Source organism: Eupeodes corollae, chromosome 3 (genome assembly GCF_945859685.1).
Source record: "Eupeodes corollae chromosome 3, idEupCoro1.1, whole genome shotgun sequence".
NCBI lineage: Eukaryota > Metazoa > Arthropoda > Insecta > Diptera > Syrphidae > Eupeodes > Eupeodes corollae.
The window spans coordinates 133531733-133548420 of NC_079149.1; the positions used below are offsets into that span (position 1 = coordinate 133531733).

Sequence of the window (16688 nt, forward strand, 5' to 3'; positions counted from 1 at the left end):
AAATATAAAAATAACTTTCATATCGTGTATTTTTTAAACTTGGGCGCATAGCTAAAAGTTTGGATTCGAAATCATCACAAAAGTTAACAAAAGTAAAACTTATTTTTTGCATAACCATTATAAACAAATATATTCTTCAACCTTCGAAAGAAAGTTGATGTTTCCTACTACATTAAGGCACCCAGGGTTTGAATGTGGGACCCAAATTTAGTAGTTAGAGCTCAGTATAAGGCTACTTCCAAAAGTTAGCTTTTCTATTCGATTAAAGAAACATACATTTATTTATTAATATTGCATCATTTGAGCTGCGAGACACTGTATACCGTATTTAAAGAAAAACAAAAACAATTTATAACATCTGCTTAAATAATTTATTTTATTAATAAACAACAGCTTAAAAAAAAGTAACAAACATTGAATTTAAAAAAAGAATTAAACAAAACTGATGCTCAGTTTGTTTTTAAGTATTCTAGAAAAACGAATTTTTGTATCTTATTTAATTTTCAACACGGTGGCTTATGCTCGAATATTAAATTCTTTTTCGATTTTATCGGCTACCATTTTGGCGATAGCCAATGAACTAGTAGCTCCTGGTGATGGTGCATTTCGACAATGTAATACGTTTTGAGATAAAGCCCCACTACCTGTGCCCTTATCGAAAACAAAATCATCCACCAAATTGCCATCGATGTCGAGTGCTTGAGCACGGACTCCTGCTGGTCCCCGTGAAATGTCGTATTCGTTTATATTGGGGATGTATTTTTGTAGATCTTTCACTTGCAGTGGGATGAAGGCGGATTTTGAAATCTCACACAAGCCGAATGTGATGTTTTTCATTGCCATCTTAATGAAACCGGGATAACGTAATGCATCAGCAAGTTCTAGAGGATTGATGTCACCCCATCTAAAAATCAAACAAAACGATTTTAATAAATAATTCGTTAAAAGATGATTTGAAAAGGCTTACTTGTATCCTTCTCGTTTGAAGGCAAGGACAGCGTTTGGTCCCAGCCACACGCTGCCATCCATTCGAGGTGTAAAGTGAACTCCAAGGAAAGGTAGTTTAGGGTTCGGCACTGGGTATATATTTCCCTTAACCATGTGACACTTCTCCGGAGACAGAAGGAGGTATTCCCCTCGGAACGGCACGATTTTAGGGTCCTTGGAACAGCCCGTCAAGCCAGCGAGGATATCCGACTGAAGGCCACCACAGGTAAGGACATATCTCGTCTGAATACGCTGGTGCGATAGACTTCCCTGAATCGTCACCGGGTACGAAGCATCTGTTGGTGTCTCATTGAACTTATTCACTTTGAAGTTAAGGAACACTCGACCTCCAGCTTGTTTGAAATCGTTAGCATAGTGTTCAGTAACCAGAGCCCAGTCAACTATGCCCGTCTGTGGAGACCACAGAGCCTTGACTCCCTTACAATAGGGTTCTATTTCAGGAATCTTTGAACCGTCGATCATCTGCAAGTCAGGTACATCATTCTGGATTCCACGTTCATGCAAATCGTGCAATCTACCGATCTCTGATGTATCCGTTGCGACTATGAGCTTCCCCACCTTCTTGTAGGGAATATTTCTTTCGTCCAGGTACTTGTAGGATAGTTTGAGTCCCTCAACACACAATTTAGCCTTAAGGGAGCCTGGTTTGTAGTAAATACCAGCATGAATCACTCCACTATTGTGACCGCTCTGATGGAATGCTAGTTTCCTCTCCTTCTCTAACACCGCGATTTTTAAGTGGGGATTCCTAAGAAGAATCTCACGTGCCGATGCAACCCCAACAATACCCCCACCAACAACAACGAGATCATACTGGCTAAACATACATTTTGTTTTTATTGTGTAATGGAAGCAATCAAATAAAAATTAAAAGAGAATGATTCAGCAAAAGAAGAATGGTTTTTTCTTTATCTTTTTATCTCTTTACTTACCTATCCACTTTTCCATGATCCATCGACTGAAGACGGCTAGTGACCCCCAAATTCGCACTCAGCCTTGAGAATAGGGTGGGTAACTTGGAGTTTCTGATAACAGACATGTTTAATTTGAACACTATGCGGTTTTCCAATAAGATTGTTTTTCTTTCTATTTTTGTTTCAAAGGACCTTGATTGACCTTTTCGTCATTCCACGGATCACCACCCACAAGTCAATCAACCAGCAACGTAGTTAAAAAAAAAAAACGCGTATAATTTTTGCAGATTTCGTTTTATTTGTAAGTACTCCGGGAAAAATGACAACTGTGTTGTGAAATATCAAAAAACAGGAAAAACAGCTGATTGTATTTCCACTAAACGTTGTGAGAGACATCTGTGAGCAGGATTTGATGCATATTTATGTTTCGATTTTTGAGCAAAGCACTGCCAACATATATTTTTAAACAGAATTTTTATAAGATTTTTTAGAGCCTAGTTAACTTGAGGCGTGAGAAGGAGTTTTACTTGTTTATTATTTCATGGATGTCATGGATTTCATCCATTTTCTTTTTCTTATGCCATAAATTTCAACGAAAATACGAACCAAAATTAATCCTCACTTTACTCTTTCAATTCGGTGAAATAAGGACTACTGAAGCAAGGTTTAATATTTTCCCTAATACTAAGTTTTAAATAGAGGCTTATATAAAATTGAGAGGAATCGACTTCAAGAATAATTTATTATTGTCAAAGCTTTCTCAAATTATTCGTTCGAATTCGGCTCAAAAATGTTGGTCCACGAGGACGAGGAAGACTTGCTCATAGTTCGTAATGACGTTTCCAAGGGATGCGTCTTCGAACTCGTCAGCAAATATGTTTGACGCTTTCGTTTACTACCTGGAGAAAGACTTTCTATTAAATCCATTCAATCACAAGGATTTGGGAGACATGAGAAAGGTGAAAAGTTCATTTGTGCCGGAGAATAAGTATGAACAAAAGTTTTTGGTGGAGGCTAAGTCGCAGCGGGCTAGGAAAATTTGCGACAAAACATTCCACAATTTGAGAATCGTTGTTTCAGTGAATTAAACCACAACAGTGGGCTACCGCAACTTGATGAACAGCCTGCCAACATCATGAAGATCCTCAGTGCATTGGACAAACCAGGCCAGTCCTCAAATGAAGAACCCAAAAAGATAGTCATGGAGAAATTGCAGCCTATCATAACAGCTTTGATCGCTTTGGATGAGTGTGATTTTGGTATGAATCTTGAATTAGGAATTGAAATTTTCTGCTCCGGGAATAAGGACCTACACGAAATTGTTTAGAATCTTTTCAATCCCGCCAATAAGTTGCTAAGACGGCCACAATATATAGCGATTCTAAAGGCACATTTGGCCAACAGAAGCGATAGTCATAAGCTCAGAGTTTTGGATTGAATTTGTGGTGAAAGATGAAGAAAATGTTTTAAATAAAATTAATTTTTATTCTAATAGTTTTATTCGTTGTAAATTCTATGATATATTTTCTACACAATTAGATTCTCCTTAGTGAATTGATTGCAGCAAAGCGAGCTTGTTGTTCTTGTTGGTTCATGCCATGAACTTCAGTTGAAACTCATTTTTTAGACGAGCTAGTGTTACGTTAAAATCAATTTGAATTTGTTAGAATTCATATTATTTTCACAAATAATTTGAAAAGAACACAACTTTTTACTCATACATTTTTTCATCAATACAAAATTTGACAGCCGGTGTTAAACAAATTTAAATGCCAATTGAAAACGTGTAATTGTTTGGTGTGAACGATTTTTGGGTTTTCAAAAACATTTCGCCGGTTTTGGGTTTGGTGTTAATAGGCTTTTCACACCAACCCCAAAACCCGGTTTTCGAGAAATTATCGGTTTTCGCCGAAAACCTACATCGAAAACTCAAGTTTTCCCATACATTTTTGTAAACGACAAGGTTTCGTAAACAACATGTTTTATATAAAACCTCTCGAAAACTAGTTGGAATTCAAAGTTGAACAAAACAAACAAACCTTTCGGAACATTCAGCGATCAAATAAATGTAAACAAAACAGGCTGCTGTCAAAACAAATATTTTATTTTGAAATTTTGTTCAAAACAATTATACATTATATTCAAACAATCAAAACAATTTGGCCGTGGTAAGTAATATTATTTATACAATTTATCTTTACAAAATAAGAATTATTGCTTTTTGTTTTTTTATTTACAGAATATGGAATAAAAAAAAATAAAAAAAAGGAAACTGTGGGGGAGCCAGGATGAGGAGTACCTGCTCGAACTCTGGGCTGAAAAGGAGTCTGAGCTGCGGGGCAACCTCATCCCAGTACGAAGAAGATGTATGTAGAAACTCCGTCGGTCGAGTCTGCATCTAGTTCATCGCGGGCTACTCCGTCAAGGCTCCAAAGAAAAGAAAAAAACTTTAACTTTAATTTTTTAAAATTGTTCCAAAAATAAAGTTTTTAAAATAAATGTTTGTTTAGTGTTTTTTTAGTATATTGAAAATGTTATATGTACATATGTATGTATGTACATACAAGAAGTATTTTGCGCGATGGGAGAAGACGGTGGAGTGTGAGCTATACAAAAGCACCACTTCACCATGCGTCGCGACGTTGCGTTCGTCGATATGTTGCGTATTGTAGATATGTAATGTGTATATACTTAAGTATGTGCAGTATGTGTACATTTGTTGTACAGGTATTTTGTGATCTTACCTAATTGCATTTTGATGGCATTTCGGATAATGGAAGGTGTATTTCTTGCATCATCTACCTGTGTTCATTGTTCCGGTTGCTCTCTATGCGAATTATTGTTTGCATTTTGCAAGCATTGGATGTTGATTTTATCAAGTCCCTTTCCGATTGTCCTAAATCTTGATTTAAGGTGTCCGAAACAGTTTTCAACAACTCTTCGACATTTCGAAAGTGCGTAGTTGAAGTTCTTTTCTTCTTCGGAAGCTGTGGTACTGAAAGGACTTGGTTTCATCAAAGAAAAGAACACGCCAAACTTCCTGACAAAATGTTGTCACAATAATGCATACTGTGGATATTCCTACCCCAAAGATAGCTGAAACTGTCCTGTATTCAGCGGATGATCCCAGTGTATATATTGCAATGGCTATTCTTTTTTGTAATGGTATACACTTCCTAAAGTTTGTATCTTGCATTTCCAGATCCTTTAGTTCATTGCAGAGTATATTGAAAGTTCTGCGGCTCATTCTGAAATGTTGTTTGAAATACTCATCATCGTTTTCTAACATTTCATGTTTCCAAAAAGTGCTGGTGCGTACCTGCATCAAATATTTAAATATATACATAGCTTCCTATTAATTGAATTGTTATAACAAGCTTACCTTTGTCCAAATCTTCATATTTTGTTCATCTTTCTTTTTATATATTAAAAATAATTTCAATTTTTCAGAATTCATTTAAAATTTAAACGTCAAATGAAAACGTGTAAATGTTCGGTGTGAACGATTTTCGTGTTTTCGAAAACTTTTTGCCGAAAACCGGGTTTTGGGTTTGGTGTGAAAAGCCTATAAAAGGCTATTAAAATAAATCAACACTGCTGAATGGTTTCATTAAATCAAACATACCTTATTAATTGTGAAAAACTTATTTAAATGTCATATATTTCTTGTTGACAATCGAAGTTAGATTTAGATTCAAAAATACAGGAGATTGAAAAATTGAATAACAATAGAATATTTAAAATTTTATACATAATTTCAATTAATTTCCTAATAACAGATGTTCCTTTAAGACACTTGTGTTTTAATCTGGCAGAACATTTGTAGAAGGTGGCCTTTTTGACAGGTGTCACTTGTTTTATAGAAATTTAGTATGCCTTCCTAATATAAATAGAAGTCCTAATAAACAAATGGGTCGGATCACACTAAATGCCATACAGCATACCTCCTACGAACCTGGAGCAATGATTAATATCATTATATAATTGTTTTAATTCGAATAGTAAACATTTTCGAAACACTGCTTAAATATTAAACCACAATTTAAAAACTCACATCTGAATGACTGATATATCTTATAAATATCTGAACTGAACCATTTTCCCTGCTTCGTAGTTCAAAACCAACAACTCTCTGAACGATACCATTTCTTTGACAGTAGAACAGCTGATTTAAAAAGCTAAACAGTAAGACAAAATGAAATGTAAACAAAATATAAATTCAACGCAGCTGATGTTTGGATTTTGATGAATTTTGATATTTTTAACAAATAAAAATGCCTTCATTTTGCGTAATTTCCGATTGCCAAGATAAATACAAGCACTCAGAAAATGTCTCATTTCATAAGTAAGAACATTTTGATTTGAGCATCCAAGTATTTCATTTAATAATCATGCTTTTACGATAGATTCCCTCATAGCCGGAAGGACCTTCTCGACAAGTGGATTGAATTTGCCAACCGCGAACCCGACTGGAAACCATCCAAATGGAGTGCAATATGTAGTCGGCACTTTGTTCCTGAAGATTTCCGGAATGTCAATTCCAGGAAAACCCTCAAGAAGACTGCTGTTCCCACTTTAAAAACCTCTACATGGACTGATCACTCTCAAGAGATGCTGCCATCTCTCTCGATTCAGAATCACGAAACAGACATGAAGGTAATAATAATTCTGTTGAGAGCTTTCTCAAAAATAAACCTGTTGCATATTTGTTGTGTTGTTTAGATCCCTGAAAGTAATTGCCGCCTTTGTGGAATTTGTTGTCGTCCGGTGGCGACCTTTGCCACGAATTTTGAAATTTTCGGTATGATCCAGAAATGTTTTCCCACACTCAACATCCAATTGGATGACAATCTCCCAAAAGACATGTGTTCCGGATGCTTGAAGAGACTCAATAGCTTCTCAGAGTTCATAGACTTGGTCCTGAATACTCAGAAACACCTCCATGGCACGATTCGAAGTGAAAAATTCATTAAACCACCCGAAAGACAACTGAAAATAAAACAAGAACCAGTCGTAAATGTCAAACAAGAAGTCGCCGAACACTTTGATAGCTTCCTAAGCGACGAACTAGAAGAAGAACAAGACTGCGAACAGAAATTCTCCTTCTGTGACTTTCCCATGCTCAACACCCAGGATATCATCAACAATTGTGACATCATGGAAATCATTAATCTTGACGATCCCTTCATCGATATTCCTGACGATGAAAATGGCAATGAAATTGGAGAAATTGTCAATCAAGATTTCTTCACATCCACGAATAAATCGCAGTTTGCTTCGAAATTGGATTCCATTAACTTGGTTCATGAACACAACTACGCCATGCCAATCGAATGCAAGGAATCCATAAACCTCACAAATGTATATAAGACTGAAAAAACAGAAGACAAGGATGACCATGATGTGGTGGCTAGCAGCGTTCCACCAGACACCTTGATCACTGCTAAACCTAAGTTCAACAACAGCAGTGCTGAGTCCACAATCATAAGTAATGATTTGCAATTCTCCAAAAGCACATCATCATCCTCGTCAAATGGAAAATTAATGGTGACATCTGTGAGTGATTTGCTACCTCGTCCAAAAGTCGAGTCGAACTTTAAGAAGCCAAATATTGTTGTTTTGAATGAGAGCATTGTCAAGACGGCGTCTGCATTCCAGCTACACCCTTGTTCGATGTGCCCAGCGCAGTTCTTCTCCGCTGAGGGATTAAGTCACCACGTTGCTAAGACTCACCTTCCAATGGTCACATTACCTCCAAACAATGTTTGCAGCTCCATTCCAACGCCTCCATGCAATATACCAGAGGAGGTCATTGCTAAAGTTGACTCCAAGTCGATAACCTGTCTCATCTGTTCCTCGAGTTTCTCAAATATTCATGATCTCCTCAAGCACAAGATCCGAACTCATCCGAAGCCAATGGCGAAAAAAAGAAAACGTGGCCGTGAGTGTTCTGCCTGCGAGAAGTTTTTCGTCAGCCAAATGGCCCTGAAAAACCATCGTAACTATGTTTGTCTCTCGAAGCTGAATTCATCACCGAGAACCTTCAAGTGCCGTTGGTGTTCCAAATTCACATTCAGTCACTGGAGAATCTATAGAAATCATGTAGCGCGTTGTAAGAAACTCAGATGCCCTAAGAAACCTGAGAACGTCACAAAACTTCCCAAGATCTCATCAAAATCCAAACCAAAAATTCTCGAAAAACCACCAGCTAAAGATATTTTCAACCTTCTCTGCCTCGGCTGCAATCAGTCCTTCAGAACTGTAGATGAATTTCGATTGCATTACGTTGAAGAAAAATGCAAACTCCAACCATCAGCCGATCAGGTTCTTGCATTCTGTCGCACATGCAATCGACCCATAACCAAATTGGCCAAACTACGTGTTCATCGGCATTTTCAGTATTCCTCCAAATATTTCTGCAAAGAGTGCCCCAAGGAGTTCAAGAACTCAAAACTTCTAGCCCAACATCGAATCACACATTCGAATGTTCGCAATCACAAATGCCAATTGTGCGAGAAGACATTCAAACGAAACTGCGGCCTACAGCAGCATATAAAAGCGATTCATTTGAAGTTGAAGCCACACGAGTGTGGTGTCTGTAAACGGAAATTCGCTCTCAAAGGCGATATGTTACGTTGTAAACATTCAATATTGACATTGTAATTTTATCAGAACTTGTATTTATGTTTCCATGCATTTTCGATTATACTTTCAAATGGATTTAATGTATTTTGTTTTTCATTTGGGTTAAAGATCGTGTTATCATCTATTGAGGGCGAAAATTGGTTCCTCAATTATGTAAATTATTCAATTGTTCAAAGTACGCTAAACTAAGAAAACAATGAGGCCAAACTGGCTTTGAGCATAATGTGGCTTAAATTCTTTTCTAATCAGGGCATCGATTTCTAGTCATGTACATATGGGCTATGTGGCACAGATTTTTGGTTATGTTTGTGGACATTATTTGATAAGGCTGATGAGAAGAATTGGAAGAAGTCTTCATACTAACTCTATCATGGTAAGACCTCTGCAAACAAACTCTCTCCTAAATTGCAGACTTTCAAGAGAAACTGTCAAAAAATGTATAAGCATGTACAAAGCTTCAAGCCATTTGAAGACAAAAAGGATGTAATGGAAAAACAGTTATAAGTGCCAAGACTCAGTGTTTAGCAAAACAAACAAATTAGAATAATTGTAATATTTGTAAAGGTTTCGGTTTATTTCTCTTTGTCAAGAATTTTTAGCTGGAAATTTGACAGTTATGTCCCACTCGTTAACACGTACACCTACACGAAATTATACTAATACAATGGGCAGGTTCAGGCAACTTCATTTGCAGTCAACTTCATTCCTTGAACGTACATTTTGACCAAGGCAAATAGTTAGTTTTTCAAGTGTCATGAATTTCAAATTCAGAACGTTACTTCGAAAACCTCTACTTAAAGTTCATAGTACAAAAAGTACCAACAAAATATTGTCTACAAAACACCCCCCAGGCAAGCTACAAGTCCATCACAATTCGTATTTTGTATTGTAAAGAAATATGTATAACTGATTTCTTTTCCAAATTTACAAGGAAGCTTATTACAGAAAGCATTAAATGAAAGTGTGCAGAAAATAAATAAATCATAGAGTTAAAAAGTTCAGCTTTCGGTTGAATGAAAAAACATGATCAATTGTCACTTTGACATAAGTTGATTTGACTTGATAGTTAGGGAGATTTTTCTTGACTAACTTTCCAGTCAACATTCCAATTAAGTTCCAATTGGAAGGCAATTTTTTGGCAGCTGGCCAATCAAATGCTTAAAACTCGCCTTACTTTCAAGTCCCTTATGTCGTCTGAACCTGCGCAATGACAACAAAAACAATTCCAACCGTGTTCCATGCGCTTTTTAAAAATAATCAATTTTTTAATATTACACATTCTTACTTATTTTTAAAATATCGACAATGGCATCACATGAAGGTGGCGGAGCAGCATTTCATCTCAATTGGACGCTATCAGTTAACTATAAAGATTTTCCTAATAACATTAGGAAAAAATAACATAAATATACAATGCCGCTCACTTGAATAGCGCCTCCATGATGCATTATGTAACTGCATAGAATTCGGGTCTTTGAGTTAGTATACCGTTGCAATATTTGTATATTTTAACTACATATCTCTTAAACTACTCTCTCTGTGGGCGAATTCATGCTATGGAACTGTTCCGTTAAATAGTTTCTGCTTACTTTATTGGAACTACTGTGAAAAAGGTGGTTTTATTTAGGTTCACTTGAATAGCACCACCCCCTATATTATTAGTTTTCGTATGGATTAAGAGCCAGGTAGTTATAAACAAATATTTTCGTATTTCTTTTAGTCATTTTAATTCTAATAATTTCAGACAAAATGGGCCGTGGCATTTAAATCATTGGCAGATAACGAGAAATCTAAAATTAAAGCTTACCGCGAGTGTGTCCTGTCTATTCACAAAATTGCTAAAAAAAAACGCAACGAAGCCGCAAAGTTATATTCACATTTTTACGGAACAAATCCAACTATGGTAAAAATATGAAAGGGCGGACATCTAGTGTCGTTAGCGCTGCTGAAAAATGAGCAATCATGCGACTCGTGTCAAATTCCCATGATTCTGCCTCCAAAATAAAGAAATAAGTGGTGTAAAAGCAAGTCTATCTACAGTAAAGCGGGTTATTTTTAATGCAACACAATTAAAAGATTAAAGCTTAAGAAAAAACCGACGCTTAGCCCGTCCCGTAAAGACGCCTCGGTTTCGGTCGTGCAAACATGACATGAAGTAAGGAATGGTACCGTGTTGTTAATTTAGAGGGGCCTGATGGATAAAACTATTATCCATGATTTACGGAAAGAGAAACATCATGGTTTCGGGAGCCAATACTTACTATGGAACTTTGGAGTTGCAGTTTCTGACTCCTCGCATTAATGCGCAATCATACATTGGGGTACTCGAGAAGGTTTTTTCTTTGACTACGGAATTGTTTGATGACTTGTCATGGAAATTGCAGCTGAAGAACGCACCCATCAACAATGCTAGAGTGCTAAAACAATTACTAGAGCGCCAAAGATTGGTTACCATATTCTCCAGACCTAAACATTATCGAAAATATTTTTGGGGTGGCTTACTCGAAAAGTATATGAGTCTGGGAAACAATGTTGAAGATGAGCTAATAGATGCCATTAAGAGTATCTAGGCCTCGATTTCACTGGCTTATATAAAAAACTTGTATGATTCCCTACCGAACAGGATGTATGATGTTATTTATAATCAAGGCGAGACCACCCATTACAATTTTTTGAATCAAAATTAATGTTAATAATTGTGTTCCTTATAATTTAAAAGTTTTTTAAAGTGTGAAACTATTAATAAATTAATGTTAAATGAAGAGGCGCTATTCAAGTGACCCAAAATTTGATTCAATTTTTTTGAGTCACATCGCTTTCAAATGTATACAAAAATAACCACTGTAAAGAAACGTTCCACTCTCCCTTTTTTACAGAACTTAATAAACTTGATTAAAAAAAACAGTCATTTAAATTACTTGTTTTAAAGATTTTGAGCTTTAAACTCGAATTAAAGTGGGGGTGATATTCAAGTGAGCGGTACTGTATGTTTTTAACAGAACTTGAAGTTCTGCAATGTCAATCCTTTTAAAACTTTCACAGTTATTTCTCGGTGGTAGAAGTTGTCAAAGTGGTTTAGGAAGTCACTTTTACCTGTGTGTCTTGCCCAACCTTTATTTTCAGTAGTTTTGATGGAAGTTAATGATTTAATTGAAGCTACAATTTGACCAGCTTGGACCAATGCAGATATGTCCACTGCTGAAAAACAAAAAGCAGGAAATTACTTTTATCAAACAAGTGTCAATTGTCTGACTGACTTTTATTGGAAGATCCATTCATTTAGGTTCGTAAATTTTCACTCATTTTTCTTAAGACTACCAACAAAAAATCTGGACTGCAAATAAGATTTTCTTCAAATTTACGATTCCAACACAGTTCGATGATTCTGACAGATAAAAGCAAACGTTCGATAATTGCAATAGAAGAATTGAATCCACCGATTTTTTGACAATTTAGGTGAATATCAACTAGGTGAAATCGGTTATGCTAAATTGTCACATTAAATACATTTCTCTTGTGACTAGGGACTAGGGAGTCATAATAGGGCCCTTAGGTTTTAAATTTCTCTGTCCCTTTAAAATTCATTCAGAACTTTGACCTACTTTAGCGACTCTTTTATATCTCTATGATAAAATGCCTTCTCTTTGGTCTTTACGACACTTCTTCGCTGTATCTATTGGTAGTAAAGAACCTAGACTGAATTTCGAAATCAATCGTACACAATATTAAAAATATTAACACAAAAATTATAGTTCTTAGAACTGTGACTCCAAAATGTGAATTCGCCAGTGAATTTTAACAACCGGCAGGTTCAGACGACATAAGGGACTTGAAAGTTAGGCAAGTTTCTAGAATCTGATTGGCCAGCTGCCAAAAAATTGCCTTTCAATTAAGGCAAACTTAATGGAAACTTCACTGGAAAGTTAGTCAAGAAAAATCTCCCTAACTATCAAGTCAAGTGTACTTCTATCAAAATGACAGTAAATAATGTTTTTTCATTCAACTGAAAGCTGAACTTTATTACTATACTCTATGATTTATTTATTTTCTGCACAACTTTATTTAACGCTTTCTGTAAAAGGGTTCCATGTCAATTGGGAAAAGAAATATCTAATGTTTGTTTACTATACAAAATACAAATCGTGATGGACTTGTAGCTTGCCTGAGAAGTGTTTTGAAGACAGTAATTTTGTTGGTACTTTTTGTACTATGGACTTAAAGTAGAGATTTGCGAAGTAAAGTTCTGAATTTGAAATTTATGATGCTTGATCAAAATATACCTTCAAAAAATTAATTTGACTACAAATAAAGTCCCTTATGTTGTCTGAACCTGTCCATTCTTTCTGCCCTTTCAACTTTTGTATCGACTCTTTTATGAAATAATGAAATGAATTCTCTTTAGAACTGTGAGTCCAAAATGTGAATTTTAACAATTTTAATACATTGTTGATTAATGTAAAGTTCCACTTTAAGTAATGGCGTAGTTTTTACTTGTCAAATTTCAAAAGATGACAGATTCAAAAGTGACATTTAGAAATCTCTTATATAGTTTTACATACAAGTTTAACTTCCAAAAATTATTTTGGTTATAGCCAAAAAACGTTACCTCAATTTATTATTTTAAGCCCCATAACCGGTTGTCTTCTTTAAGAAAAAAAAATCTTTCTTGTATATTTTTTGTATATACAATATTTTACTTTATTTTACTTGAATATAATATATTAAAATGTTCAATTATATATACATACATATAACCTAATAATAAAACAAAACTATATGAAAGAAAATACAAAAAGTTACATAGCTTCAACTTAGATCTGAAAAAAATTTGTTTTTCTTCAGTTTTTCTTATCTTAAAGGTGGTGCTTCAAATCTTTAAAAAAACGTGCTTCCTTTTTGTCTTGAATATTATGTATAATATATACTGATCATGATTATTGTTTTGTTTTTCTTATAAAAATTGTTTCAATATTGAAACTCCTATTTACCGAAACCTTTATCCGGATAAAACTTTATCAAACTTACAAATGGCACTACGACAGCTATTTTATATTTACGAAAATAATTTTTATTTTATATATAAACAATTAAAAAAAATGATAAAACATAAACTCTTTTTATAAAAAAATACAATGAACATAAACATCAATAACATAAAATAAAAAGTTTTAAAGAATTACAAATATATTGCAACTACGGTTTTCATTCATTTAGGCTCTTAAAAATCTACGATACATACACATAATAATATTAACAGTCATTTTACTTTAATTATTATTATTTTTGTAGTTATAATCTTAAAAATGAGTCAAATAATATTTTATACGACCCCACTGTACTTTTACATTTATTATTTATTTTTTAATCGTATTAGTGCGATCTTTTTTGTGATGTCTTTTTTCTTCAAATAATTTAAAAAAAAAGAAAACTTAATTCTGTTGGAAAATAGCGGCTCGCTGTTGGAATTCTGCACGCCGCATACCCTTCTGCTCTTCCTGTAGTCGGCGTTCTTCTTGTTCCTGTCGAATTTCATCATGAAACTTATTTGTCCTTAATTGTTGTTCGATTTTGGCTTCGAAGAAATTTTTCGCACCACAAACGCCAACTTCTTCGACATTGATTTCGGTCAAGCGGGCCAGCTGGTTGAGACCAGAATCACTGTCCAATTCACCAGCCTGAGCTTTGCGGTAAATCAACAGGAATTCCCTGAACGAAATCTTTCCATCGTGATCCTCATCGACCTCGGATATCATGCCCTTGAGTCCCAAATGAGTTTGAGGTGCTCCCAGTTTTTCCATCATAACTTTGAGTTCGGTCAAGTCGAGATAGCCATCGTGACCACTATCGTATCTGGAAGAATAAAAGTAACAATGAACAAACAAATTAGACACAATTCAGGTATTAATATGGGAATATTAAAATTAAGGGGTGAGACAAAATGGTCTCCTATAAAGAACCTCTAAAACGTTGTTCCAAAATATTTAAATTGTCATAACAAATGCCTAAAGATTTTGTTGTGGATAAGTGCCCTGGCGGCCGTATTTGACAGCTGTCAGGTGATTTATTTCAAGATTAGACAGGTTCAGACAACATAGGGGACTTCATTTGCAGTCAACTTCATTCTTTGAACGTAAATTTTGACAAAGGCAACTAGTTAGTTTGTCAAGTGTCATAAATTTGAAATTCAGAACTTTACTTCACAAACCTCTACTTCTACGAGTAGTTCATAGTACAAAAACTACCAAAATCATTATTTTCTACAAAACACTCCTCAGGCAAGCTACAAGTCAATCACTATTTGTTTTTTGTATTTTAAAGATATATTACTTATTTCTTTTCCAAATTTACAAGTAACCTTTTTACATTTCATTTTGACATAAGTTGACATGAATTCATAGTTAGAGCCCGTTCACACGATCCCGAAGCGATGGTTTTGCCGTATCGTCGATTTTACCGTATAAGCCAGTGTCAATATAATTTAAATGAGTGTATTGAGACGATATGGCATTTAAATGTATACGGTAAAATTACCGATTAGGTCGATTTTGTCACTCGGTTTTGTCTCTGCAAATCGTTTTCGGTTGTACGGTAAGAAACCGATTCGGCTCATCGTGGCAATGTATTTATAGACGGTGCGTTCAGACGACTCGATATTTTGACCGATAGTGCGTCATTTTTCGTCTGGTCTACTGTCGAATAATTTATTGCTAGTCTAAGTGGGTCGTAGGGTTGAGTAAGGTGTACGGTAAAATTACCGTACCGTCTGAACACCGAAAGACACCGAATCGAGAAAATATCCGATACGGTGAAAATATCGAATCGTGTGAACGGGCTATTAGGGAGATTTTTCTTGACTAACTTTCCAGTCAACTTTCCATTAAAGTTGCCTTAATTGGAAGGAAATTTTTTGGCAGCTGGCCAATCAGATGCTAGAAACTTGCCCTACTTTCAAGTCAATTATGTCGGCTAAACCTGCCCATTGGTTTGGCATTTCAAAATGAAAAGACTGACAGCTGAACAACGTTTTCAAATTGTGGAAATGTATTTTTTGAAAATTGTGGTTCTGTTCAAAATATGTAAGTTTTGTGCGAATTTTGTTTAGCTCATTTTTCGTTGAATTGATACGTCAATAAACAAAACTGCCGTATTTATTTAAATAACCAAGACTTGCAGGAGCTTTGGTTCATAACAGACGACGTGAGCGCAACATGTCACACAGCTTGTATCACAATTTATTTATTGAATCCAAAATCTTGCTTGACTATTTTCTGTGGGGGAATAAAGTCGATAGCCTGGACCGATAAGTCCAATACGAGTGACCACTTAGAGGACACCATTCGCAACGATATTACTGATATACGGCCACAAAATGTTCTAATTTATCGAGCCAGCTGTATAGTTAATTTTCAAGGAATCATATTTAAACCCAGAGGGTTATCTTTCCAATTTAAAAAATCATCTTCGTTTTATTCCATTTCAAAGCTGATAGACCGGTAGTGAGAAAAAAGCCTATTTGTTCAGCCTCTAGGTGACATATCCCCATAAAATTAAGCTACGCCTCGGAAGAACGCTGCACAGCCGCCATTTTGTAATAAATCGCTTTAAAACAATGTATTGTAAGCTGTCAATGTCACCTCGATCTATTTTGTAGTATACGTCAGAGAAAAAAAGTTCACAAAAAGTCTTTTTTTTCGGCCTCTATAGGGTTGCTTAACCCCTTAAAACTAGACACTGCCTCCCAGGTTTTATATACGAACTATGGGTACGTGAATATCTGCACTTTGGTCTTATCGTACTTTCACATAAAATAAACAAACTACCAAAAAAGAGGTCATTGCAGTATATGCGGCTTTTCATTTAAACATTTTGCTGGGTATAAATACACATGCGAACATAACAAAATTCCGCAGCAACAAATTTGGTGTTGTGGCGTGCAATTTGTGCGGCGCACACCTCGCTCGTTTTTCACTTTTGAGGCTAGCGAACTCATTTGTTATTCTGAATGCACATCAGCAATCAAATGTGATTACATGGTTATTATGGAAGCTATAGAGAGGAATTTACGAAAGACTATTTTTGGTATAATGCCACAATGTTTCGAGGAGCTTTTGTAATCGAAAA

At 35.3% G+C, this 16688-nt stretch overlaps 3 protein-coding genes across 3 annotated transcripts in view; 1 reads left to right on the plus strand and 2 right to left on the minus strand.

Moving 5' to 3' along the window:
• Window positions 1–357: 357 nt before the first annotated feature.
• On the minus strand, window positions 358–2245 carry LOC129951749 (L-2-hydroxyglutarate dehydrogenase, mitochondrial). Its single transcript, XM_056064071.1, has 3 exons — window positions 1941–2245; window positions 968–1825; window positions 358–904 (listed from the first exon to the last, which is right to left on the minus strand). Exons 1-3 carry the CDS (start codon window positions 2045–2047, stop codon window positions 517–519), a joined length of 1353 nt encoding a protein of 450 aa, XP_055920046.1. The 5' UTR covers window positions 2048–2245; the 3' UTR covers window positions 358–516.
• Window positions 2246–6120: 3875 nt separating this feature from the next.
• On the plus strand, window positions 6121–8647 carry LOC129952587 (zinc finger protein 813). Its single transcript, XM_056065256.1, has 3 exons — window positions 6121–6267; window positions 6329–6578; window positions 6645–8647. The coding sequence occupies exons 1-3, from the start codon at window positions 6197–6199 to the stop codon at window positions 8583–8585; spliced, it is 2262 nt and encodes a 753-aa protein (XP_055921231.1). The 5' UTR covers window positions 6121–6196; the 3' UTR covers window positions 8586–8647.
• Window positions 8648–13689: 5042 nt separating this feature from the next.
• The window catches only part of LOC129950216 (EF-hand domain-containing protein D2 homolog), a 41515-nt gene continuing 38516 nt past the window's right edge, over window positions 13690–16688 (minus strand). The window contains exon 2 of the mRNA XM_056062069.1: window positions 13690–14417. Coding sequence (XP_055918044.1) covers window positions 13997–14417 — 421 coding nt within the window. The 3' untranslated portion in view covers window positions 13690–13996. The remainder of the gene's footprint in view (window positions 14418–16688) is intronic.